Source organism: Megalops cyprinoides, chromosome 18 (genome assembly GCF_013368585.1).
Source record: "Megalops cyprinoides isolate fMegCyp1 chromosome 18, fMegCyp1.pri, whole genome shotgun sequence".
Lineage (NCBI taxonomy): Eukaryota > Metazoa > Chordata > Actinopteri > Elopiformes > Megalopidae > Megalops > Megalops cyprinoides.
In genome coordinates this window covers 17,268,085-17,292,878 of record NC_050600.1, presented here as the reverse complement: position 1 = coordinate 17,292,878, position 24,794 = coordinate 17,268,085, and the positions used below count along the sequence as shown (strand labels likewise).

Genomic DNA, 24,794 nt, shown 5'->3' with positions numbered 1-24,794 from the left:
TGCCTTTTTTAGTGAAAGATGATGCAAGTTAGATTATGTTAAATTTAAAGACAGATGAGAGGTGTTCTCAGGCATGTGCTTCTTGCAGCTTTTCCCTTTATGTCCACATAACTTGTGACATTGTTTCAGGAAGTCTATCTTTGTTACACTGTGTTAGTGTTTGTGTTTCATATGTAAGCGCTTTGTTCTGGCAGCTGACTCTGATTCTCCAAGTGACATAAAGTCAGATGCCTGCCAGAGCATCTTTTCATATATCTATGAAATGGCAAAACAATAAAATTGTTGGATATGTTACATTGGACCACTTCGGTTTGCATTGTTTAACAGCTGTAATAATTCCTGTGACCTCTCGTGTGTATTAAATAATATAAAAGATATTTTCTTGAATTCCAATGTACAAAGTAGGTACCCATTATAAGCACTCTATAACCTGCTTCTTTAAATGGTCGCCCACAGCTTGTTACCTGTAGAGGGAGCTAAAGTTTTTCGGAAGGTTTTAACATGTCTTCCTTGCTTTTCTGATAAGGATGTTCAGTCCTGACTGAACACTCATAATGTACACTCAATTAAACCCTGAATCTGTGCAGTGTGTTTCATCATTGAGTTATCAATGACAACTCCAGTATTTATGGAAAAGATCCAGAAATATGCAGTAAGCTGTGTCAGTTGTGTTTCCAGTCTTGTAGAATTACCAGTCGTGGTTGGAGAACTTCTTTAATAATAAAATATTCTCAAACGTGTATATTGGATTAGTTGCCTTGTGTCGCGAGTCATGACAATGTCTCTGTAGAAGGCTCTCACGACAGACAGCGTGATATCATGATTCCTACCAGGAGTCATTTGTTATTTCTACTTAATGTACACTGTCACTGTATGGTTAAGCAAATGGCGTGGAAAATATCTTAAGTGTTAATACTCAGAATTATTGCCTGTAGGCATCAGTCGACGTTTTCTTTGGATTACTGGTATTTCAAACAATCGCGACTATTTTCACATGTTTAACCCATTTACACTATTTACAAAGGTATATGAATGTAGGTATTACACAGAGTGGGGAAGATAATATCTACCCACTGTCTACCTATTTACTTTACAAATGTCGATCCCCTTTACTTTTGATGCTTCCAGTTAAGTACATTCATATTGTTAATGTGGGAAGTTAGTTCCATAAAACGATGTTTATTTCTGGATCAATATGACCTGCTGCGTAAATTCGCCGATCTGTTTGGGTGATAGGCTGGTATATTAGGATCAGTTAAAAGGATGATTCCTCCCAATAATTTTAAACTATGATTCTACACATCACACGCTAAAAAATAAATAACGTAGCTCACTGTCATGTGTACTAGATAAGATTTCTTAGTCCTTGAATATCTTTGGTCGCGTTGTGAATCACAACACCAGCGTTCGCATATAGAATAGTATACTAGCAGGCGACTTTGACCTATTTATAGGAATTACTGTGTTTATCTCAGAGTCACATGGATTATGGAGACCACTAGATAATCCGAGTGGTTGCTTGGCACGTAGTTCAAACGACATCAATGGTGCACGTAAAGGCCTGTATTTATCGTCACTCCAGCCTGTACTTGGTGGTACAATCAGGCATATCTGACTATGAATTGATGAAGTGCTCAGGACTATCCATTCTTTGTATTCGCGGAAGCATTTTCTTGTAATTTGGGAGGTGGTTAACTATTTTCCACTCTTGTTCTCATTTGCTTCAAATTGCACAATATTTTAGTGAAAAGTGTAAAAGAGTTTATAAAATTGCTGCAGCATCAGTGGTTTCTGCCCACACATCCCTATGGTAACTGCTGCCCACGTGCTGTATACGTCAACAAGGGCTTGTCATTCGAATGACAAAGTCAAGAAGCGGTTGCAATCCAAGCATAGACCACGCTCGTGGGAAGGCAGGAGCATTTCCATTTCTCATTCAGCATCTCTGTCGGGGAGAGGGTCCTTCTCCCATTCTCCCACTCTCCCTCTCTCACTCTCTCCCTCCACCCACAGCGCCTGCCCCGTCCTGAACCATTGCGGTGCGTTTAGTTCCTGTAGGGTCGCACAGGCGGCTGACTTCTGCTTTGTTCTTTGCTCATCCACCGCATGCCCTGTCCATCAGCCAGACCATCATTATTTATGTATGAACATAGCACGGATACATTAAACGCCTGGTGGATACCTTCGTAACCCGAGGAATTAAGACGCTGCATACGCCGAGTAGCACGTCGCCGAGTTCCAAACCATCCATTGCCGCTGCCTGCGCCTCCTTGGTAATCCTGACACCTGAATACATCCTGGGATCACCACAAAGGTAGGAAGTAAAGAAGGCTACCGGCTAACTGTGCAACATACATCGCATTGTTAAAAGGCTCGCTGGCATACTAACCAGTTTTACGTGACATCTTATTTCGAGGGAGTGTGCAGTTCTGCGTTGTGCCGACAATAGTATCAAACAGGGACAATATAACATGGCGATTTTTGATGCGCACACCTACGAAATGCAGAGTGTTTTATTTAATGCGGTCTGTTATATTTTGGATGCTGTGTCCGCAGTTTGCGGAAATTCACAGGGATCACCTTAGCAACGATGCCCTCATTTCCCACCTGGTGCTGGACTACAGTCTGTTTCTTAGAAGAGACCGCGAGGAAATTCAAAACAAGTGTATCTGTGACGTGTTTCGAGCGATGCGCCGCACGGACAGTGGATGGGCCTTAGAATTGCGTGTACTTCTGTATTGAGATAGAGTTAGAGACCCGGCTTGTCTTTGAGAGGGATTCATGTACAACGAGCATGTTGTCACAATAGAAAAGTTGTAGACCTCGTGTCATCCTAGGTCCAGCACACATAGAACGTTCCATATCACAAAGAATTTGAGCGGTCCTTCATAATCCCGTGCCCATAATGACGATAACATTGCTTGTGGACTCATTATTTGATCGTTCCAAAATCTGCAATAATTGAAGAGTGTTATTCGTTATTTTGAGAATAATATATCTAAAACAGATATGAGATGAGCTTTTAAATGACTTCCCCATGTGGCCTTAAGTTATCATAGTTACAAGTATTCCTTTCCTCAATTAGCTGAAAAACACCACGCCTCGTTCCAGACAGCCGATAGTTATGAAATGAAGCAATGACAGCTAATGCAATTTATCAGACGATTTCAAATGCATTTTCTAAGATCAAGTGTCACTCAGATCATATATACTCTGCCAAAATTAATGAATAGACATTTTCTATTAGCCAAGTAACCCTTAATGAAGACCATTGTGCAAAGGACTGGGAAAACTATCTATCTCATAAGGACTGTGAGGTGTTTTCATTTGTTTTCATTTATTCAATTTAACATATATTGTTTTCTTTTTCCCCACATTCAGCATAAGTGTTACTATTGTTCACATTCATGTTAATCAGTCTATTAAATCAGTGTATTAAAGTTTGCCATATGCATTGTGCTTGTATATGCCATTCCTTCTGCTGAAACAACAGATAAATAATAAGGATAATAGTAGTAATGTCAATGACATGTACCCACATTTACGGTGACTCTTTTCAGCATTACACTTTTGTTTAGTTGGACAAACACTTACAGAGTATTGTACAAAATCATTTGAGTTGACATTATTATAACATGTAAGAAAGGGTTTTGTTATGTTGTCTACTATACTTAGCAAGTTAGTTCAATTACGCAATGCTGTCGGTTGATTTATGTCATCCTTGGGTGACTGTATGGTGCACGGATAATGATATTCTATTTGTTGAATAGCCTTCTTGGTATTCCTCACCCCCACCCCATACTGGTAGTATTTCTAAAACTACTTTGAAAGTATCTATGGTCATATTTCTGAAATGTTGTAAAGATCAAAATTTAACAGTAAAGGATACTTGTATATGGATAAAATTGAAAAAAAAGACTTAAATTAACCATATCTCAAAAAATGACATGACATGAATTGGAAATTTTACTAAATTAAAAATATACTGCATGAGCCAGCTATTAAGAAAAAACAAAGAGCATGCCAAGGTATGTTTTCATTCATGTAAGATGATCCCGATGCCTTGTGTTACTCTGTGACGTTGTTTTTATTGCATGAACACTACATTTGAAGCCATAATACTGCACTGGACATTCACCCAAACTGTGTGGATGCTTTGCAAGATGGCCAGCATCCAAAGACCAACAGTAGAATTTTGGGAATGATTTGAGACACAGGCTTAGTGTTTGATTTTTGTACTTAATTATAGGATTTCCCTGACATTAATGGTTACTGACTAGTTACTGCTTTTTCAGCATAATTTCTTGCTCTGATTAGAGGCTGAGTGATAGTGATGTGAGAAGCATATCCTATTGGTAGGTTTTCAAAGAACAACTCTTAAGTGCCATTTAACAATGGTTAACATTAACAGTAGGCCTTTCATCTGGTTATGGGTGATCAAAATAAGACATATCATTTTATAGATACATGCAGCAGCTTTATTATGTGGGAAAGGTATCAAAGTCCTCATCCATAGTAATTAATGACTTTGCTAAGAGCAAACATATCATTGAACTTTGTCACCTATCTTCTGCATAACAAAAGTGGTATTCACTGTTTGATGATGAAAAGCTATCATCACTTTTCTTCTGTGACTTTTTCATTCAAAACTTTTTGTGCTTGGTCAGTCCATTGTTTAAAAATAACTTACATGTTTAAAATGGCATCTTGTAAAATCATAGCATACTTCATTATCCTTTATAATGTCATATTTATGTACAAAAAGAGTAATTGTGTGTTTTCCAGATATCATTTAGGTTTAAATGATTTTTGATTTGTAATTTTAAATTAATGAACCAAATTGAATTAAACAAAGCCAATGATCTCATCTCTAAATTGTTGTCAAATCCCAAAATGCATTTCTAGTGTCAATACAGAAACACGGGGGAGTAGTAGAGGCAGGAACAAACAATTAATCTTCATGATTTTGTGTAAGTATTTACCTGTAGCTGGATCTCGACATGACCAAGGAACACAGAACTTAAGGCTGTATTATCTTTTCTCATGACTCAGTCATCAGCAATACTATCACATTCGTGGTACAATGTGATCGGAAAACGAAAGTGCAGGGATATCATGGAGCTTGTTATTGCTGCCAGTCAGCCAGCACAACTCAGCCGTGCATGTAATAATCACAGCTGTCATGTTTCTATGGGTGATCCATTCTTCATTAGAGAGAGCTATGCGCAGAGGGACAGGATAAGCAGACACATTGCGTTTGTCAGGTCCACATTTAAATTAATAGGGCATGTATTGATGTACACTATGAGCCTGGGTTTTTGAGAAACAAGTCATATGTCTGTGATGCACTCGGACTTTATTCATAAGTAAAAATGGCCACCCAACCAGACAGACGCAGAGGTGAATCATGATTAACTTGATCGAGCGTTATGATAAGGGGTATGTGAGGTCATGGCGATTTCTCAATGATGAATCAGCAGCAGGAGGGTGTGGCTGTGTTAGGGAGCTCTGGCCTGGGTCCTCTTTACAGGAAACTCCCCACTGCGACGGCCGTGGACGCCTGACTGCGTCTCCTGCAGGACGAACTGTCGCTCACCGGGGTGATGAGTGTGCACAAGCTGCCAGGTGCCAGGGGAACTGAGCGCAGATGGACAGGCAGACAGACAGAAAGAAAATAGGGTTGTAATTAGCTTGCCAATGAGTAAAGGGTTCACGTAGTCATGATGTGTCTGTGGAAAGCAGTTCCCTGTTGTGCGACTTCTGAGAGAGCAACATTGTGTTTGTGTGTGCACTGGAAACAAAGAAATGCACACATAGGGAAATATGTGGGATTCTATTATAAATAATAAGGCCTGGATTCAGTCCTTTTGGGCTGTGGTTTGTGCCTGACTTTGAATTACAAATGACTGCACGCTGATGCAACTTGTCCTTTTTGCAGCCTAGAGGACGTTGTAAAGATTATGAATGGGGTGGTCCCTGGAAGGAGCTAAACATTTCACATAGTGATTGTACACCGTAGACTGAGCAGTGTATTTATTTTGTAGTTAGTGACATTAGTGTGGGGTGGTATGATGAAATACCAAAACATATGCAGATATGATATAATGACATCATTACATTACTAAATTTTGTATAGATGACATAACTTTCCAACTTCATGGATGGCATACCTGCCATAAATGCTGCATATTTATAACATGACATATGTTTTATAAAATCAAAACGACTAATGTGTTTGTAACATATTAATCTCAGTTGCGAATATGTGAGAATTGTTGTGTAAATATTCCCAAATGCACTGCTTATAGTAGGGGGTGTAATGTAGTCACACTGTCTCTCAACAACAGCAGCAATGTCTGAAAGCCCATGCATTATAAATATTTCAGAAACATCAAGAGGGTGGAGGATTCTTCTGCTGAAGAGCCGCTCCCCTCTCAGTCTCCCAATGTCATTTCTCAGGATGTCAAGTGCAGTGCCCACTTTCTCCTCTTCCCCTAATGCAGTTAGCTAATGGAAGTGATCTAATTATTACAGGTGGATCATCTGGAGAATGCATGATGGCTGACTAAGATGCATTGTCGACTGCCTTATCTTTTTTTTTTGTTTTTTAAAGGAGGTGAGTGAGGAGATTATCGGGTCATCTTCATCATCATCACCATCAGCTGCATCCTCCATTAAAAGCAAAGGCGCTATTTCTGATGGTTCATCTCTTATTGACTTGACTGTTAAGGTCAGTGAGGATATCCTTTTGATCTGTGATCAATAAATAGTAGCACTTATCTGCGCTACTTTAGCACTGCATTTTGATAATGTACTACTTAGGTTCTGTGATTGAGTACAGCAACATTGTGGATACTATACATATCAATTTTGGTAACATGCTTTGATGCTGCACTGTGTAGAACCTGCACTTTGAGACTGCACCATTGGTCATCACATTGCGATACTGCGTTTATTTGGTGTAGTGCCTTGATACCACACTATGAAAGTACCTTGCTTTGATAACAAACTACCTTGATACTGCACTTAGTAGGTGCTGCTGTTTAGTACCACTCTATTTTGGTACTGCCCTTAGATAGCACTCTATTTTGGTACTGCTCCCTTTTGGCTTGCTTTTTAGATACTGCACTATTCATGGACTGTGCTTTTGAAATTAACTATTGTGGTGCTCCAACACTTTTTTGTGTCTTACAGCTTAAACAATAAAGAGAAAAAAGAAGCATCAACTTGAGCACCACACAACTGTAAAATTATTTTAATTTAATGGTACCTGTCCTTATAGGATACTCATGAAACTTCAATAATTTAGCATAAATTCTATGGTTGATAAAGTATGTGTATGGATGCATTCATGGGGCTACTGCCATTTCGAATATAATCAGGTAATTGCTTCACTCGTGGGGAAACTTACTCCCTGTATTCAGAGCTAAGCGGTGCCTCCAGAGATTGTGGCAGAATGGAATTCACATGTGTGTGTGAGTCAGACCCTGCCCCATCTAGACTTACCACAACTTTAAAGAAAAGACTTCACAAGATATGAGTCATAAAATACATGTTCTTACCTGGGTTGGGGGTGGGGTGGCGGTAGGAATAGGCCAGATAACGTCCCAGACATTTAAAATGAAAAATGTGGAAATGTCACTTATTCTTACATGTTATATATGATCACATGTAGATATTTACTAAGGGGAATGAATTTGATTTGTAATGACTATTTGTCATTAATGTGTAGCATTTAGTTGTGTGAGTGAGGTCTGTGTATTGTCTTGCATTGATTAATCAGAGGAAAATGGCGAGGGGGAGTAACCTCAGCTTGATCTATCCTGCAAAGGTCTATGGCCTGTGTATGAGAGAAATGATGAAGAGTAAGACACTTTTCATGATAAGAGCACCACGTCTGCTAAAGTCCAGATCAGCTATGAACAGTTTGAAAATGTAAATGCATTTCTAGGCTAGACTACAATATGCAACATTAACTGTGGTTGAAAGAAGAAAAGGTCCTATATTTGTGTGCATGTGTTTGTACAGACATTACAGAATCACATATCAGTTTTATTTATTTATCTAGGACAGGCCAAAGGGCTTTCAGTAAATTGGACCGCCTGAGTCTCTCTGAAATGTTGTCAGGAACATTTGTCTGCATGGCCTGGCTGCTTTACTGCCTTGTAGTATGTTACGTTATCACTTACATTCTTTACACAGGGTAATGGAGAAAACAACGTATTCCCTTTGATCATAATACAATGGGCATTAACTGGCGTCTTCTCTGAGTTAGGCAATATCATCCCTTACAACGGCAGACTTTGTCTCCGGGTCAATAAATGGATTGATTTAGTTTCATGTTTCACATCCTCCTCTGATATTTGTTATTAGCGTACAACAGTAATGGATCGTTGCACTGTTGATGGTATTATTTCCTGTGCTGTGCATACGTACGTGGTGTTTACCCAGATATGAAGTGACACCAGCTGTTTCACCACCTTGCCTACACAGATTCCGAGTATTGTATTATTTGTTAATGTGAATGGATAGAAATGGTTGGGATCTCTTGGCCCCACACACACACATACACACACACACACACACGAATGTGGGCATGTGCACACATGAGACATAATAGTTGAAATAGTTCTAATAGGTGGGGCAGTGTGATGATGCAGTCATTGACAATCAGAGGGAATACAGCTTTTTACTTTGTCAAAATGGATTATCTACCTCTGGATCCAAGAAATGTAAAAACTGGAAAACCCACATCTCCCAGGATCTGACCAATAGCAGGCTGTACCCCTCACACCCTCAGAGAGCAGTAGCTTCTGTAGTTCACCCTACCTCTCTTTGGGCCACAAATTCCCGCTATGTAACACATACTTTCAAACACTGCCAGTGGCACCATGTGAATGTAGAGCCTCTGGGCTAATTCCATGTGAAAGTGGAGAATGTGTGTGTGTGTGTGGTGGGGGGATGGGATCCATGTCTTGTTCAGGAGTGTCGATTTCTCTGAACACAGACACAGAGGAAGGAAGTCATTTGTTTACATTAAATACACGCCAGAAAGAAGCTACGATGCAAACGATTTACTCTGCAGAACACTGAAATGGAGGAATGGACTGGACTTTCAGCGGTGTGGGTGTCTCCCTCTTTGTAGAGTGCAGTGGACCTAGCACTATATTTAACATGTCAGATATTACATTTGTGTCCCTCTGTTCAATCCTGCAATGTGATTATGTGCCTACACAGCTCTGCTGATTTTGAACGTAATCTTTGAATGCGTTGAAGCTAAAAATAGGCTCTGCACATCGTCACGCTCTGCATGATTTTTAATATAACACAAACAGAGTCCCCCACCATCAGCCCTGCAGTGAAGTCCATATGGGCGCACCGGCAGCAAACAGTCAGAGAACAGGAACAGGTCCTCGGCTCTCCTGTCAGAAACACGCTGTAGAGAAATAAGGAAGCCTGCTCACTGTGAGCCCGTAACCGCACCCGCTGCACACTGCACGACTCACACAGGAGTGGCCAGCGCCTCTGATAAGGTCAGTCAGTTAGCTGTTCATGAATGCTGACTTGTCGCTTTTTCATACAGCAGAACAACATGAGATCTGGACTTCATTCAAAAAAAAAAAATGACACACACTAACCACAGGATGACAAACCTACTACAAATGGTTCCTTTTTCACTCCGATCCAGCTGGTGACTTCTGTGCTGCAGGTGACATTTTATCAGTAGCTGGCTTATCCGTAATTAGTGGGTGGCTTCAAATCTTTGTTTTAGAGCTAAAAAATCACTAAGAGTTTAGGATCAATTGTCCTTCCTCCTTCGCCTTTGACACCTGACAGAACCAGTAGTAACCTGTTGAGGCCCCTCGGGGCACATTTGTAACTGTGTGGTGTAAAGTTTGCTCTTCCCAGATGGGCTGCCGTGGGGGGGTTGCAGGGCAGGACGGAAGGGCGGAGGTGCCTTTTAGGATTCAGGGAGCGTTTGTGAAAGAGGGAGGAGTTGCAGGTATGATTTGCAATGTAAGGAGTCTCTGAAAGATAACAATCCTCATGGGTTTCACTTCTGACCAAGGGAAGTACAGATTGTCAGGGGGTGAAGCAATAGACAGGAAAGAGGTTTTAGAGAAATGGGTGCGGTGTGGTGCAGCAGATTGCTGCAGATTGTCCATTTAAAGGGGGGAGTGATGGGAAATTCAACCAATCAGCAACTGAATGCTCTTGTGTCGAAATGTAGGCATGTGTTGTTTTTCCAGAAAGAACGCAGCAAGTGATACTGTGTGAGATACATCCATACCTGAAAAAAGACTTCAATTCATTCTTGGGTATAATGTCTTGCTACACTGCACTTTGAATTGCCATCTCAGAAGAAATTGCACAACTGTCTTATTAAACAAAACAGAATTCCTCAGAAGGGCTATAAATTCACGTTCTCAAGGAAAAGTGATACCCCTGCCATTCCCTTGTTTTCTTGCTTTGGGATATGCTTATCTGAGATATTTATTATTAATATGTAAAGGCAATTATCACATTATCGCCAAATAAATCCATTCATCACTCTTGGCTTTTCGGTGAAGCTGGCTGAATCAAATTTCACCTTTCGATTTTTATGTTTAGCTTTCCTGGAGATGGTCCTTGTGTATTGCAGTGATTATAGATTAGTTCACTGTTGTTTGCAGCTATTGAGTACTTCCAAATGTAGGTTTTGTCATGAAAACACTGATTAAAGATCAATGATAACATTATGAGCAGGAGCCAGGTTTAAATGGGAATGATGTGTGAAGCACAGGGTTGGGCTGCGTATCCACTATATCAAATAAATCAAAGGAAATCTACTAATGTGTTCCCAGAATGTTCCAGAAGAAACAGCTCGTAGAAAAAATTGCAGTCATCTTGAGATGAGTTTACTTTTCCATTACCAACCTACATAACTGAGAAAACGCCTGAAAATGTACAGTAACACACACTTATCATCAGATTCAATAGGTCTTTTAAAATAAGAAAAAAAATAATGTTTGTGTGGGCCATGGGGTTTATATTTTTCCGGAAACATATTTATATCCACTGCAAGGATATTTTCCTCTGGAGCGTATGGGGCGTGTAAAATTCCGGACTCTGGACCTGTCCTCTGTGTGTCCGTGATGGGCAGCAGATCCAGTGGGATTTCCCTAACCTGCTGCCTCAGCCTGTGTGACGTGCCGGTTGCCTCTTAATCCTGCCCTCAGCTGTCGTTATGCAATGCGCTTGACGTGCGATTTCCGTGATTGAGCAAACCATGGGGCTGTTGCATTCAAACAGACTGCCCGGAGATTTGCCAGCTCTCAGTTTATGTTGTGTAACATATGCTGGTGGGTTGGGTGGAAAACATCCATTAAAGCTTGAAGTTTGATTTCCCCTATGTTAATCCATCATTCGGTGTCTATGAATTTCAGCTGCCAGTCATAATCCACGTTTGAATGGGCTACAGCTCTTTCTTATGCTTGCTTTGATTTTACAGGATTGATTAATTGTGACTGACAGTGCCAAGGCCCACTGCAAGGCTGATATTAAATAACAGCACAGGAGTGGAAAGGTTGAAAGGAAATCAAATGCTCCTGTTTTATTTGATGAAACTGCAAGGGGCTGGTGCGCTGTTGATAAAGACAAAGGGCCTCTGATTACACATGCTTTGTGGAGAAGTGATGGGTGGAGTTTCTGTTTACCTACCTTGCTGTCTGCGGGGTTTGGCTCCACCCTTTGAGGAGTGTACAGACACCGACACACACACACACTCAGAAGCAGCGCATTTGCCTGTGTGGAGCTCAGGAGTGCTGTGCTGCTTGCTCTTGCAGAGAGCGGATGAGACACTTGGTGGGCAGATCTGTGGCAGTGCGACGGCAGGACCTCTCCCGCTCCCCGAAGCGATTTCTCGACAGGCGCGAGTCCGCACGCCGACGCAGCCAGAGAGGGCCGCAGAGGACGCGGGGAACACCTGGTAGCCTCACGGATCCCACCCGCCCCGGACCTCGCTCCCGCTTTCGTTCCCTCCGGCCACAGAGACAGGGTGAGTAGCCTGGGGGGGTTGGCTGGTGCAGGGAGCTGCTGGGGCTGGGGGACAGGGGGAACAGCAGCAGGACTCCCAGGGCACAGAGGGTCCCCATCCAGGAGTAGAGAAGAGCCGTTACGAAACAGGCACTCAGGGCAGGCTGGAACAAGACTTTTTACATTGCTCTGAGGCCAAGACTGGCCGAGTGCTTGGAATGTATGTGTCTGGTTCTTACTAAAGTGGGAGGCAGACAAAACGGAACTGGATTCTCTGAGGTGAAACATACTATCATGCTGAGACATTATATGTTATGTATTTGACTGATAGAGAGAAAACTGAAATTCAGAAGTCAATACACAGAATGTTAGTACACAAACTCCTGCAGAGCGCTTGGTAGTGTGAGTATGTGGTTTAGTGTGTTGTCTTAGTTTTGGAGAGTGGGTGTGGTGTGTGTTAATGTGGGCATGAGGCAAAGGTTAAAGTGCACTGTCATAGCGGGACAGTCAGTCTGGGCATGGGGTGTGTCAGTGCAGGCGTCGGGTGTATCAGAGTGAAAGTGGGGTTTAGGGTGTTGCTTTGGCGCTGGGGGGGGGGGGGGGGGGGGCGTTAGTATCAGCATTGTATTGGTGAATGGGGGATTTAATGTATTGTCTGAACTGGGGGATTAGCACAGGTTTGGGGTGCATTGGTGTGAATGTAGAGTTTCGTGCTTTGCCTCAGCTGGGGGGTTTGTATGAGTGTAAGGTGTGTTGGTGTGCATGTGGGGTTTAGTAGGCTGTCTGAGCTGGAGGGCCAGAGTTAGCATGGAGAAATGGATTTAGATTTCATTTGCAGAGCTCAGAAATGTTGACATTGTCATTTGCTATTGAGTTGTTAAAGCCACAAAGCACAGAAAGAAGTAGATTTACTCAACCAAACAGGTCTACTTCACTGGGGAAGTGTGGGCCTTATTAATATGGCACCTGATTGCTGTACATAAGCAGACACAAAAGGTGAAATGAAGAAACATGTTCCTGTTTCAGGTTTGCTGTAGTATGATCACTCACAAATAGCAAGCTGCATATTGTTATTTGCATATTGACATTAATTAAATACACATATTCTGAAGCAAATGTTACAAATCCTTGTAATTTTTAGTGATTTATACAAAAGGGTTCAAACTCATTCTCATTCGTCTGCAGGTGGCATATGCTTATACAATGGAGTCCTGTGCTTTAATGGCCTCTGACTTGGACTTAGACTTGATCTTGGACTCGGTGGCGGACACCATTGCCAGACATTGTCCCTTTCAGTCATCTGCCTGTCCAGATGAATCCTCTGGGTAAAAGTGTCTCCTCCCCATCAGAAATGCATGTATTCCACTCCCCCCCTCTTTTCTTTCATAGCACCTTTATAGAGTCCCAGCCGTCTGGGGACCTATTGTATTTCTGTGGCGGTTTCTGGTTTCAATTAAAGCTTGCCTCTGTGTGTGCTATCATGTCAGACAGGAACGTGGACAAAAATTCAACCCGAACATCCCACGGTTCATATTTCCCATTCAGAGATAACAAAACATTGCAGGCGACTGGGCGGCCGTCGCTACTTCACCCGACATGCGGGCCTGCTGTTCAGAATCTCTCGCCTGTTTTTATGTACGCTTTCAGGTAACAAAGGAAGGAAGAGGCGGACCCACAATGCCTTACTACAGGTGTGGTGATAGAACCACCACCTCCACATGCCAGTGAACTTTGTACTGTTCTCCTGCTGTGCCGGCACTTACTGTAGTTCGACACCGACAGAGGTTTATAGGCAAGGTTTACAGGCTGTTGACAGGCTCAACTTATACATTCCTCAGTTAGGAGGTAACATAGTGATTCCTTTGAAAACAATGCAACTGATGTTGAAAAGATGCAACAACACGTCGTTAGTTTTAGCTTTAAAGATAAGGATATTTACGTGCAGTAATACCATTCACTTGTTGAGGATTTTTCAAAATAATGCAGGAAATTTGTGGACCATCTTTCAATAGCACTCAACCGCAACATTTTGTGAGGAACAGCTAGAAATGTAGCTTTTGACGTGAACCCTGAGTTCATTCTGTCAGGCTGAAGTCTGTCCAGGTATTGTTAATTGTTGCTTTGTAAGAACCCTTATTGTAGAACCCTTCACAGAACTGTACAGTGTGTCCCTGTGTGACACCACCTGCAGCAACATTCTAAAATGACTTTGGAGATAAAAGGAACTGTCTCCATTTATGCATTACCGTGTCATCACATCAGTTTGATGCACATCATTATTTTATCTGCCAGCTGTCATATCATGAATCTGAAATCTGTATGTAGCCCTGAAACAGGATTCTTTTCAGGATGAGTTGGTTTGTGAAGACACTGCTGATAAGGATCTTTAGTTGTGCTATGGCAGCATATAGCTCAGGTGAAAGGGCAAAGTAGTTTTCAAATTCAAATTGGGGTTGGCCAACCAAGACCGGGGGGCGGGGTGGAAGTGTTGTAGCAAGGGTTGTGGACTGAAGGAGAGGCCATTTCAAATGTTCTTCCAAAAACAAAAGGCAGTCAGGATGGTCAAGCTTTTGTATGTTTTCTCCCTCTGTCATTGGCAAAAGGAAATAAGTTTGCGTTGGTACGCCTCACAATTCTGTGGAACAGAAAAGACATACTGAACCCTAGGTATTAAACAGAATATCCCCGTAAAAATGGCATTGTTCACAGCTCGGTGTCAGTTTAACTTTTCACTTCATCTTTCATCTCTGCTGCTGGCCCCTCGCTGTGGTGACAAACCAGTTTGAAAACAGAGGAACCCATTTAGTCTCATCAGGAAAACAGCTTTGAAAGACCTGCCATTGCACAGGAGAGTGCTTCCTTGTCAATTTGGTAAAATAATCTTAAGGAAAGCTGTAATAAGGAAAGCAACAATATGCCTGTGTCTGTGACCACTGGCTAATTCAGATCACCTGTAGCATTTGCAGTAATGATTTAGCATTTTACATTCACTTAAAAGCTGTAGCAAAAGAGCCCTTGTAATTTGTTACTGAATGTATATTTGGTCACCGGTTCATAGTTATTGTAAAACATATGGAGCAGTGTTTGAGTAGTTGGACCTGTGGACCTGGGACATGAAGGGCATAGGTTTGAACTCCCTTGGCGTGAGGGTTTTAATTGCTGCAGTCAAACTACCATGTTAAAAATGGATATCTAAGAACTGTATAGGGTACAAAGGCATCCCAAAAGCAAACTAATGATTTGATCTTGTTTACTTGTTTATTTGGACTGAAGCAAGCATTTAACATTCATGAGAGTATTTCATGGCAGAAACAGCTATCTTGCAGCTGCATTTTACCTGTAGATCTCAGTTGGCGATGACTTCAGACTTTAGAGGTACACCTGGCAGACAAGAAACATTCCAGAGGATCAGAATCACCCCCAGTCTGATGAGCAAAGCTATGTGCTTCAGAGGAAATCTGATATACTTTTCGTAAAGGTCACTGTTGATGTTTTGAAAGTGTGATGTAATATAGGCTCCTCCCACTTCTATTGAACCGCTGCAGCTCAATGAAAAGGCAGACATCGGATCCCTTGTGCATAAGACTGGAATTCTTCCATAATGCCCCGGTGATTTCAGCTCCAGAAATAGCCAGCAGAGAAGAAGTGCATCGTTTCTAAGGTGCAAGGAATTCTCCGGTGTGTCGTAGCACAGTGTTACCCGCTGAAAGAGTTCCATTTCCTCAGGCTGCAGCTAATCTCCTTCAAACGACCCTGTTCCCCTGAATTAATCAATAAAAATGTGAGACATGCTGACTGGCTGGCAAGAGACAGTTCGCACCTCATGCTAATAATTCACTCGGTGCCTAAGCCTTCAGGAGCTGCAGAGAGACAGACTAAAGCTAGCCTCACTGAGGACATATGGGTAGAATTTATTAATTCACTGTCCTGGCCCAGTGGAGGAAACTGACCCACAGCACTGTGCCAGCGAGCTGGTGAGACATACAAGGATGTAAGTCTGGTGGGACAATGATGCTGTCCTTATTTGTCTTATTTGTCTTCCACACTGGCAGAGAGTAATGCTCACAGCATGATTTTAATTGGTGTCACTGTATCAAATAACATATCAATGTCCTTTTTTAGTTATAGTTTTAGTTTCATATGTGGATTATCAGCATAGGATGCAAGTCCTGTTTCCCACAAGTTGAAACATTCCCTGTGGTGATAAAATTCTGAAGAAAAGTTACTGCAGGCTGTTGTTCTTTGTTTGTTTCCGTAAATAGCCCTGTTGCTAAGGAAGTATAAAGCTGGCTAGCCTATATTGTAATGTCTACATTTAAGCAGTAGAGTGTTGTTCAGCTTTTGCTGTGATTACAGCTCTGGTCTTAATTTGAGAGGAATCTTTTTAAGAGTCAAAACTGCTGTTAAGTTGTGCATGAAAAGTGCAAGAGGTGTGTAATAAACATGTCAGAATGTGATGCATCTGTGACTCCCCACCAGCACACCTGGCTCTCATGTAGTCGCTCTCCACGTGTCGCTCATCACAGGCCTCCGTCGGTCCTGTCTCGGCTTTGCCTTCCAGATGACATGGCGGCCCCAGTACCGCAGCTCCAAGTTCCGGCACGTGTTCGGTAAGGCCTCAACCAAGGAGAACTGCTACGATGGCGTCCCCATCACCAGGAGCGTCCAGGACAACCACTTCTGCTCCATCAACCCGCGCTTTGTTGCGGTCATCACCGAGTGCGCGGGGGGCGGAGCCTTCCTGGTCATCTCCATTCACCATGTGAGGCCACTCCCACCCTTTAGTTGTTACTTTATCTATGGAGACATGATACCGTAACTGGAGTGGCAGTGTAGCATAGTGGTAATAAACAGAACTCATAACCAAAAGGTTGCCAGTTTGATTTCCTGCTGGGGCACTGCTGTTGTACCCTTGGGCAAGGTACTTAACCCCAAATTGCCTCAGTAAATATCCAGCTGTATAAATGGGTGACGTGTAAAAATTGTAACCTGTGTAAGTCGATCTGGATAAGAGCGTCTGCTAAATGCCAAAAATGTAATGTAATAACTTGCCGCAGGGCTTGCCTGGCTTCATTTCAGACTACGATAAAGTCTGACTACATTACATCACGCACGTCTGTCCCGCTTCTCCTTTCAGACTGGGAAGGTGGACCCACACCACCCTCGGGTGTGTGGTCACAGGGGGAATGTGTTGGACATCAAGTGGAATCCTTTCAATGACTTCTGCATCGCTTCCTGTTCAGAGGATACCACGGTCAGTGCACAAACCCCTCTACTGCAAAATCCCCTTCTAGTGCCCTTCAGTGTTCTATAGAGGCAGAGATCTTTAAAGGCTTCACTGTCTACAGTCGACATACAACATAAACATCTAATTTGTTTATCATTTAAATGTGTTCAACATTTCATCCTCATCAGCAGCTGATTATAAAGAATAATTTATGTATTTCTGCATATTTTGATCATTGAATGTGACTCATGCTTTAATCAGTGGCTCTTAGAAGTTGAGGGCTCTGTGTGTCTAACCGAAGCCTGAAATTCATCTAAGGTAAATCCGATTAGGTTGGAGGTTCAGCACCGAGCTGGTGATCTCAGCACAGGTGCACTTCTCATATTTACATAATGTGCTGAGTGCTGATCTGAGATCAGTGTTGCTGTAGGTTGCAGCAAGTGAGGTAAAGGTTGCAAAGAAAGAAGAGACAGAGAGTTGAAAAGTCAGCAGATTGGTTTAAAATGTTTAGCTTAGCCAACAAGGGTCAACACCTGGGTTTAAAATGTTAGAAATCTTGAAATAATTATTGTTACCTTCAGAGCATTGTATTCTGACATCGCAGTAAACAGTGAATAGGGCAGGGGACAGGACAGAACCAGCTTCTTAATTCAATAACAGGCTTTCTTCTATCCTAGCAAGTGGTCGGGCACAATCTTTTCCAGATATAATTCAAATTATGATTAATGAAACTAGAAAGAGAGCTTATTGACAAGGACAGACCAGTGAATATAAAGCCCGTTAGTTCATTACTTATTTGTGTAGCGTATGCCCTTGTCCAGGACATCTTGCATAAATTACACAATGTCTCAGACAGGATTTGAACTTGCAATGTTCTACAATCCCAGATCCATATTCCTTACACCAAACTACTGCCAAACTGCAAATTACATAATAATGTCTCTCTGGGGGATTCCTATTTACACTCCTCATTCAATGATTCAGGCTTTTTGGTCAAAATTGATGCTGATAGACCTCATTTATTTATTATGAATGAGATCATTAGTGCTGGTTTTGGTGTCTTTGTGATAGCCATAAGTACATGCCTTACATCCTGGTGATCAGCATTGCACAGTACCCAATGTTCTTTTTTTTTCCAGGTGAAAATTTGGGACATTCCGAAGCATGGCGTGCTAAGGGACATGACGGTCCCCCGAAAAGAGCTGCAGGGTCACTCACGCAGGGTGGGGCTCATCGAGTGGCACCCCACTGCCAGCAATGTGCTTTTCAGCACAGCGTATGACTACAAGGTACTGTGCCTGCCATGGGCCAAGCCGCACTGTTCTCTCACACATACAACCCATAACTAACTCCAATCAGCATTTAAATCACAATTGCAAAATGCTGTGCTGTATGAAATCTTTCACAACATTTGTGCTAAGTTGTATGTCGACCTGTAATGGTAAAGACCAGGATGTCGTAACAGAGGACTTTGGCTTCACTGAGAAAGGACAATTCATATGCATTACAGCCATTTTATATTACTGGCATTTACCAAATGCCAGTAAATGCCAGCAATGTAATATGCTTTAGCTGTATTGTATTGGGGTAAAATTAGAGTTGTTTCCAGGAAAACCTTGTGAACCATGCAAAGCTGAAAAAAAAACATTTGGTGAAAATCTGAGCCCCATGAAGGCTGTGAGTTATCGTCCAGTGTCACTGTAGCAAAGGGCAAGAGCAGTCACCCCACCCGGACTCGGGTCTACGGGGTACCAAACATGCGACTTTGACCGCGACGCCAAAGAGCCTGGCTCGTTGGTATGGTAGTCAGAGCGCATACTCAACCGTAGTGACGGCACTCCGTCACAGTCACAGAGATGCCACACAGTCACACACCTGCCTATCCTTTATGCACAGGTGATGGTGTGGAACCTAGACACTCCGGAACAGGTGATCAAAAACCCAGTGAGGACAATTGGCGTGCACACGGATCTGGTTCTCTCCATGTCCTTCAACACCGACGGCAGCCAGCTGGCCACCTCCTGCAAGGACAAGAAGATCCGCATCATCAACCCACGCACTGGGGCTCTCCTACAAGTTTGTGCATTTACTCTCTACAGAACCTTAAATGAATTATAGGCTCTGGTCAGACACACAGAACCCTCAACATCTAAAAGCCACTGATAAAAGTATCAGTCACGTTTACTGAACAAAATATGTGGGACAACATAAATAATTCTTTTATAATGAACTGCTAATGAGAATGAAATGTTGAGCAAATATGGAAATTTTGCTGACATAATGTGCTGTTTTCTACATGAGGTGATGACATTTAGATACATGAAGGTGTATAAAGAGAGGAGAGAGTTCTGCTGTTTAGAGGTGTACCGTAGCATCTTCTGTGTCGTGCCACAAGTACACGTTTGACACCTCCACAATACTAGGTGTGAATTTGCAGTGCAAAGGTGAATCTGAATGAATCATACACACTTCAGTCACAACTTTCAGTCTGCATTACACTGACTATTAAAACGTTGTATTTTGTACTGCCAACAGTATTCTGTACTCTGTGGATTTCTTCCAGTCTCTAATTTGATAAATTATACTATTTCTGTCAATCTCTCAGAGGGAAGCATTTTTCTTCAAGTGTTGATTGACAGTTTGACAGTTTCTTTATCCACACTAAAGAAGGAGGCATTTAGAGTATCAGCAAAACCTAAACAGATCTATACTTCTGTCAAGCCACATTTAACCACAAAGCTGATGACCTTTCTCTGTAGTAGGCCTGTCCTCCCGTGCTTTCAGAATGCTATGTTGCTGTTGATTTATGCTTTCAGGAGACTAAGTCTCTGGTGTTTGTGCTTTCAGGAGGCTAACTGCAAGTCACATAAGGCCAACAAGGTGCTATTCCTGGGAAATCTGAAGATGCTCCTTTCAACAGGAAATTCTCGCTGGAACCACAGGCAAATAGCTCTCTGGGATCAGGTAAGGACTGTGTTTCAGACAGTGGATGTATTACAAAGATGATTCAGTCAAGAAACACCTTGTGAGGTAAATAAAAATGAATAATTTTGTAATGGTTTCAGGTTGCAGTTTCTTACTGCAAACCTCGCATATAGATTACATGGGCAACATAGCTGCGCCCTGTTGGTGGTCTTGTGTCACCTGTATGCTATCACCTTGTGATAATACTTCTGACTGTAAATACAGCTACAGGTAGTTGTTTTTATTTCTGAAGTTTTTTTTTTTTATGTGACAAACATGTTTGTGTATACGTGTGTGTGGCTCATGTGTGCGTGTTTGTGTGTGTGTGTTTCCCAGGAGGACTTGTCTGTGCCTTTGCTAGAGGAGGATTTGGATGGCTCGTCTGGAGTACTCTTCCCCTTCTATGATCCTGATACTCACATGCTCTACCTGGCTGGGAAGGTAAGACTGTGCCATTAGACAACGTTAGTGACGGTCATTGTGACTCTTACTCTTCATAACCCCTTTCTGAAAGGGTTATGACAAGTCAGAGTGCTTCCTGTCAAATTGGAGTCATTTTAATGTGCTGAACAATGTAATGTGAAAGTTTCTGTGTTTCCTTGCAGGGAGATGGTAATATCAGGTACTATGAAATCAGCTCAGAGAAGCCCTATGTTCAGTTCCTGACTGAATTTCGTTCAGTCCTCCCACAGAAGGGACTGGGTAAGTTCAAGTGGTTTTTTGTTTATTGATTACTGTGGCTTTTTAATTCAGGGTTAGTATTTTAATGTGCTATGCTGGGCAGAGTCACTGATCTGCAAATCATTTGGATGGGTCATCCTACTCACATATCCACTTTATCACCAGTTCACATGGCAGTGAGGTCAGTGAGTCTGTGCAGGTACCTGCCGACCATCTGAGCGGCATGATTCACTAAAAGATGATGCTTGTAAGCGGATCATTGGGTGACTCTAAGTCATGACGGCAGTGTCTCCTCTCTCTCCCTCTCTCGCTCTCCCCTCCCAGGGGTCATGCCAAAGCGAGGCCTGGACGTGTGCTCCTGTGAGGTGTTCAGATTTTACAGGCTGGTGACAATCAAGGGTCTCATCGAACCACTTTCCATGATCGTCCCTCGCAGGGTGAGAAAGAGCGCCCTCGCCTGGGCAGAACTGGAACACAGATCCAGAAAGGCACATATTACAAACAGCTCTCAGTTAGCGCAGTTATTTCAGACTGTCTGAGAAATCTTGGTTCATTTAGAGCAGTGTCCAATGGCAACCCACAGGTTTCTGGTTTTCATTTCACCTTAGGTCTTAAAATCTTAATTGGAGCCTCTGAATGAAAGGATGAAAAGCTGATTTTTCTGTTTCTCTAGGGGTCTCTGAGCAACTGCTTGAAAACCATCTTTAAAGTCCCAGACAGAATTAAAAGATGGACAAGGCTTGAAAGCTACTCTTTTATGACATGCGGCACAGATACTGTAATCATCCCAACTCAGTGTAGGGCAGAGAGTATTGTGTGGGATGGGCTTAGGAGGATTAGCTCCAGTAGATTTTTTAGCAGCGCCTGTTTTGTGTCCAACATGCAGTCAGAGTCGTACCAGGAGGACATCTACCCCATGACGGCTGGGGAGGAGCCAGCGATGACAGCCGGAGAGTGGCTTATGGGGATGAACAGAGGTCAGGACTGCAGAGGCTGAGTGCTTTTATTTGTTGTTTTTTTCTTTTTTTCTGTGGAAAATGGGTTTTATGCTGTTGTTTTTGATTTGCAATGTGTCTTATCATTCCAGTATGATCTATTCCAGAAGGACAGAGAAGCATTAAAGCTACAGCCTTCAGGGCTTAAATGTCATAGCAATAATTTGTTTTTGTAAAATAATACTATTCCTCTTCCAGGCCCTGTGCTGATGTCTTTGAAACCGGGGAGTAAAGTACCATACATGTATCCAGAGAAAAAAGCAGAGAAGCCCCTCAGTGGCTCCCTCGATAGCACAGGTGACCAGGGTCCTCCTGGCCTGCTGGAAATCACACTCATCCAGGAACGCATAGACAGCAAGGAAAGCAAGGATGCGAAAGCCTTCAACGACCTGAGCCAGGAAGACAAAGTCCAAAACATGAGCTGGACCACAGTGTCCAACGGATGTGAACCCTTGCAGTGCTCTCCACCTAAAACTGAGAACGAGGTACGGTGGGTTTGGTAGAGGAGGATAGGACGTTGAACTGTCCAGTCAACCTACGCTGTTGTTTGGCTCAAGGGTAAAACCTCGAGTAGGTTGTACATCGACAGAGGTGATGATGGTCTTTCATTTACCTCACAATGCACCAGTGTTGTAATGACAAGGTACTACAAAGACGTAAAGTGAGTCAGGAACATTAGCTTTGATCTCATAGCAGTATGTCATTTGCTGAGGCAGTCATGTTGGCATGACTTGACGTAACCACCACAGAAAAGCTTTGATATGCACATGCATTCTGGGGCTCTTAACACTGTAAGGGGTAGATATCCGGTTCTGTTAGTATGGAACCATACAAAACTAGGGCTGCATCAATGATTTAATGTTTAATACCTATGTATTTAGGATGTGAGCGTATTCACTGTGCATGTATTCAAGTCGTCCTCAGTATGGCTTCAAAGAAATTTACAGCAAATTGTTGTATTATATAAATGAAGACGTATGATTTGTTATTGGCATTTCTGTGGCCTTGTCCTAATCACAATGATAAACTAGCATGTATTTCCTCATCAGCTGCTCCAGATGTTCTACCGGCAGCAGGAGGAGATCCGTCGGCTGAAGGACTTATTGAGCCAAAGGGATGTGCGGATAAAGCAGCTGGAGCTGGAGATCAAAAATGTGAGGAACTCCCGGGGGTCTCACTGAGAACGCAGTCCCCACAGTGCCCACGCCTCACCCCCACCCCCAAACTCTCGCCCCCACCCACCGCCCCCGCCCCCACCCACCAATTGTACCAGGGGACCAGGCAGGCAGGCAGGCTTCTCCCTGCAGCTCTGCACTGCAGTTTTACAGTGAAATAATGGTACCTGGGACACACGGTAAAATCTTTGTATTCTATTTTAATGTAAATAGCTTGGAATTCAGAATCTTCCACCTGTGATAGGCACGCTTCATGTGCTATAGATTTTTGAAAATGCTAATTGAGAAATTCCAAAGGCACCTAGGGATTTTTTCAGAAAAATAATCAGTAGTAAGCATCACAGTTGTTTTCTAATACCTGTATCTAACTGGGGCTTGAAATTAGTCTTATATCCTCTGTGAAATGTCTATAAATATTTAAAAATGAACCCCCCAGGGACATGGTTGTTGGGTGTACCAAGCACAACTGGTAAATAAAGGCACGGTACATCTAATCAGATACTTTCCCTCGGTTTTACCTTCTCATAGAACTATCCTAGGTGCCTTTTATTTGGGGTTTGTCAAGAGATATGCAAATCCTACTTTCTTTTGTAAAGGTTCTTTTATCACAAATCTATATGTGCCTGTCTTTAATGAATGATACGGGTGTCTCCTCATTAAAGTCATGGAGGGAGGACTGTTCCTCCCATGTGTGATTATTCAACACATTCAAATACGTTTTTACAATACCGTACGTTCACACTGTCTGAAAACATACTAAGTAAGTGCTTTATTTTACGTCAGACAGAGTGTGCTTGGTAGAGCTCTGTAGAATGAAGCATCAATCTTTTATCTTACATTTTTTTCAGTGGTTTTGTGAAATCTAATTGATACCAGTAGCAGTAAAAATGTGTTGTTATTTGTCACTGTCACATTGTTGTCAAGTCCAATCTAAGGAGTGGATGCATCTCCTAGCTTTTCAAATAAGACTTTATATCTTATTTAAATACATTTCAGTTTTTTAAAATTGCTTTTATTTACACTTTCATGTTTTAGAAATATCAGCCAAACGAGTAATTGTGAACAACATTTTTCAACCTTGCAGGAGCCTATAGGAAGCCTAATTAGTCATATCGTAACGAAGCAATCACATTTCTCCAGGGACCAGACTGTATCTGTCTAACCAAAGTGCTTAGATGCTGTGTCGCTCACTTTCCCTTGATAAACTTCCCAGCATCCCTTGCCACACAGCAACAATCAGTATGGCAGTTTCTCTTGTGTTAGAGGAAAAGGTACGACTCGCATTAGCAATGGAAAACTCAGTCTTGTTGTAGTCCTTAAATTTATTTTCCCTGTTACTGTGTTGGCGTAAATTTCACTGTATCACAGTTAAAATGTAATGACCATCATTAAGTATTTTAATCTTCTAGCCGAGGGTAAATTAAGGACCATAATAAGAGGGTCAGCTTGAAAAACACAATCTGTCGTCACGTGAATAATTAAAGGTTATATAGATAACTTTGAGCTTCATTGTTGACTTGCTTGGCACAGGCTGCACAGTTTTTGGCATTTAATAATAAGTCAGTCACGCTAATAAGTATCTTACAAATTGCATTCGTATAGGACTTTGTGCACTACTGGTTCAATGACACCAATAAGGTGATCTGAACCCCTTTAACTGAAGCAGTGACTCTTCTATTAGCTTTGTGCTTGAAGAAAAGGCAGGGAGTTGTGCCTATGATGGAAGCCACTGGAACC

General features: G+C 42.2%; 1 protein-coding gene across 3 annotated transcripts; it reads left to right on the top strand.

The window, feature by feature from the left end:
• The first annotated feature begins 1,863 nt into the window (after window positions 1–1,863).
• On the top strand, window positions 1,864–23,124 carry LOC118793135 (coronin-2A-like). 3 transcript variants are annotated; one of them, XM_036551158.1, is made up of 14 exons: window positions 1,864–2,314; window positions 6,614–6,730; window positions 11,826–12,037; window positions 16,542–16,777; window positions 17,153–17,269; window positions 18,382–18,531; window positions 19,139–19,318; window positions 20,090–20,206; window positions 20,543–20,647; window positions 20,812–20,908; window positions 21,212–21,324; window positions 21,774–21,864; window positions 22,081–22,367; window positions 22,932–23,124. In XM_036551158.1, exons 3-14 carry the CDS (start codon window positions 11,833–11,835, stop codon window positions 23,061–23,063), a joined length of 1,830 nt encoding a protein of 609 aa, XP_036407051.1. In that variant the 5' UTR covers window positions 1,864–2,314; window positions 6,614–6,730; window positions 11,826–11,832; the 3' UTR covers window positions 23,064–23,124. The 3 variants fall into 3 exon arrangements, with proteins under 3 accessions (XP_036407051.1, XP_036407050.1, XP_036407052.1); XM_036551157.1 differs by lacking the exon at window positions 6,614–6,730; XM_036551159.1 differs by lacking the exons at window positions 1,864–2,314; window positions 6,614–6,730 and having other exon boundaries at window positions 11,969–12,037; window positions 16,577–16,777.
• Window positions 23,125–24,794: the final 1,670 nt, after the last annotated feature.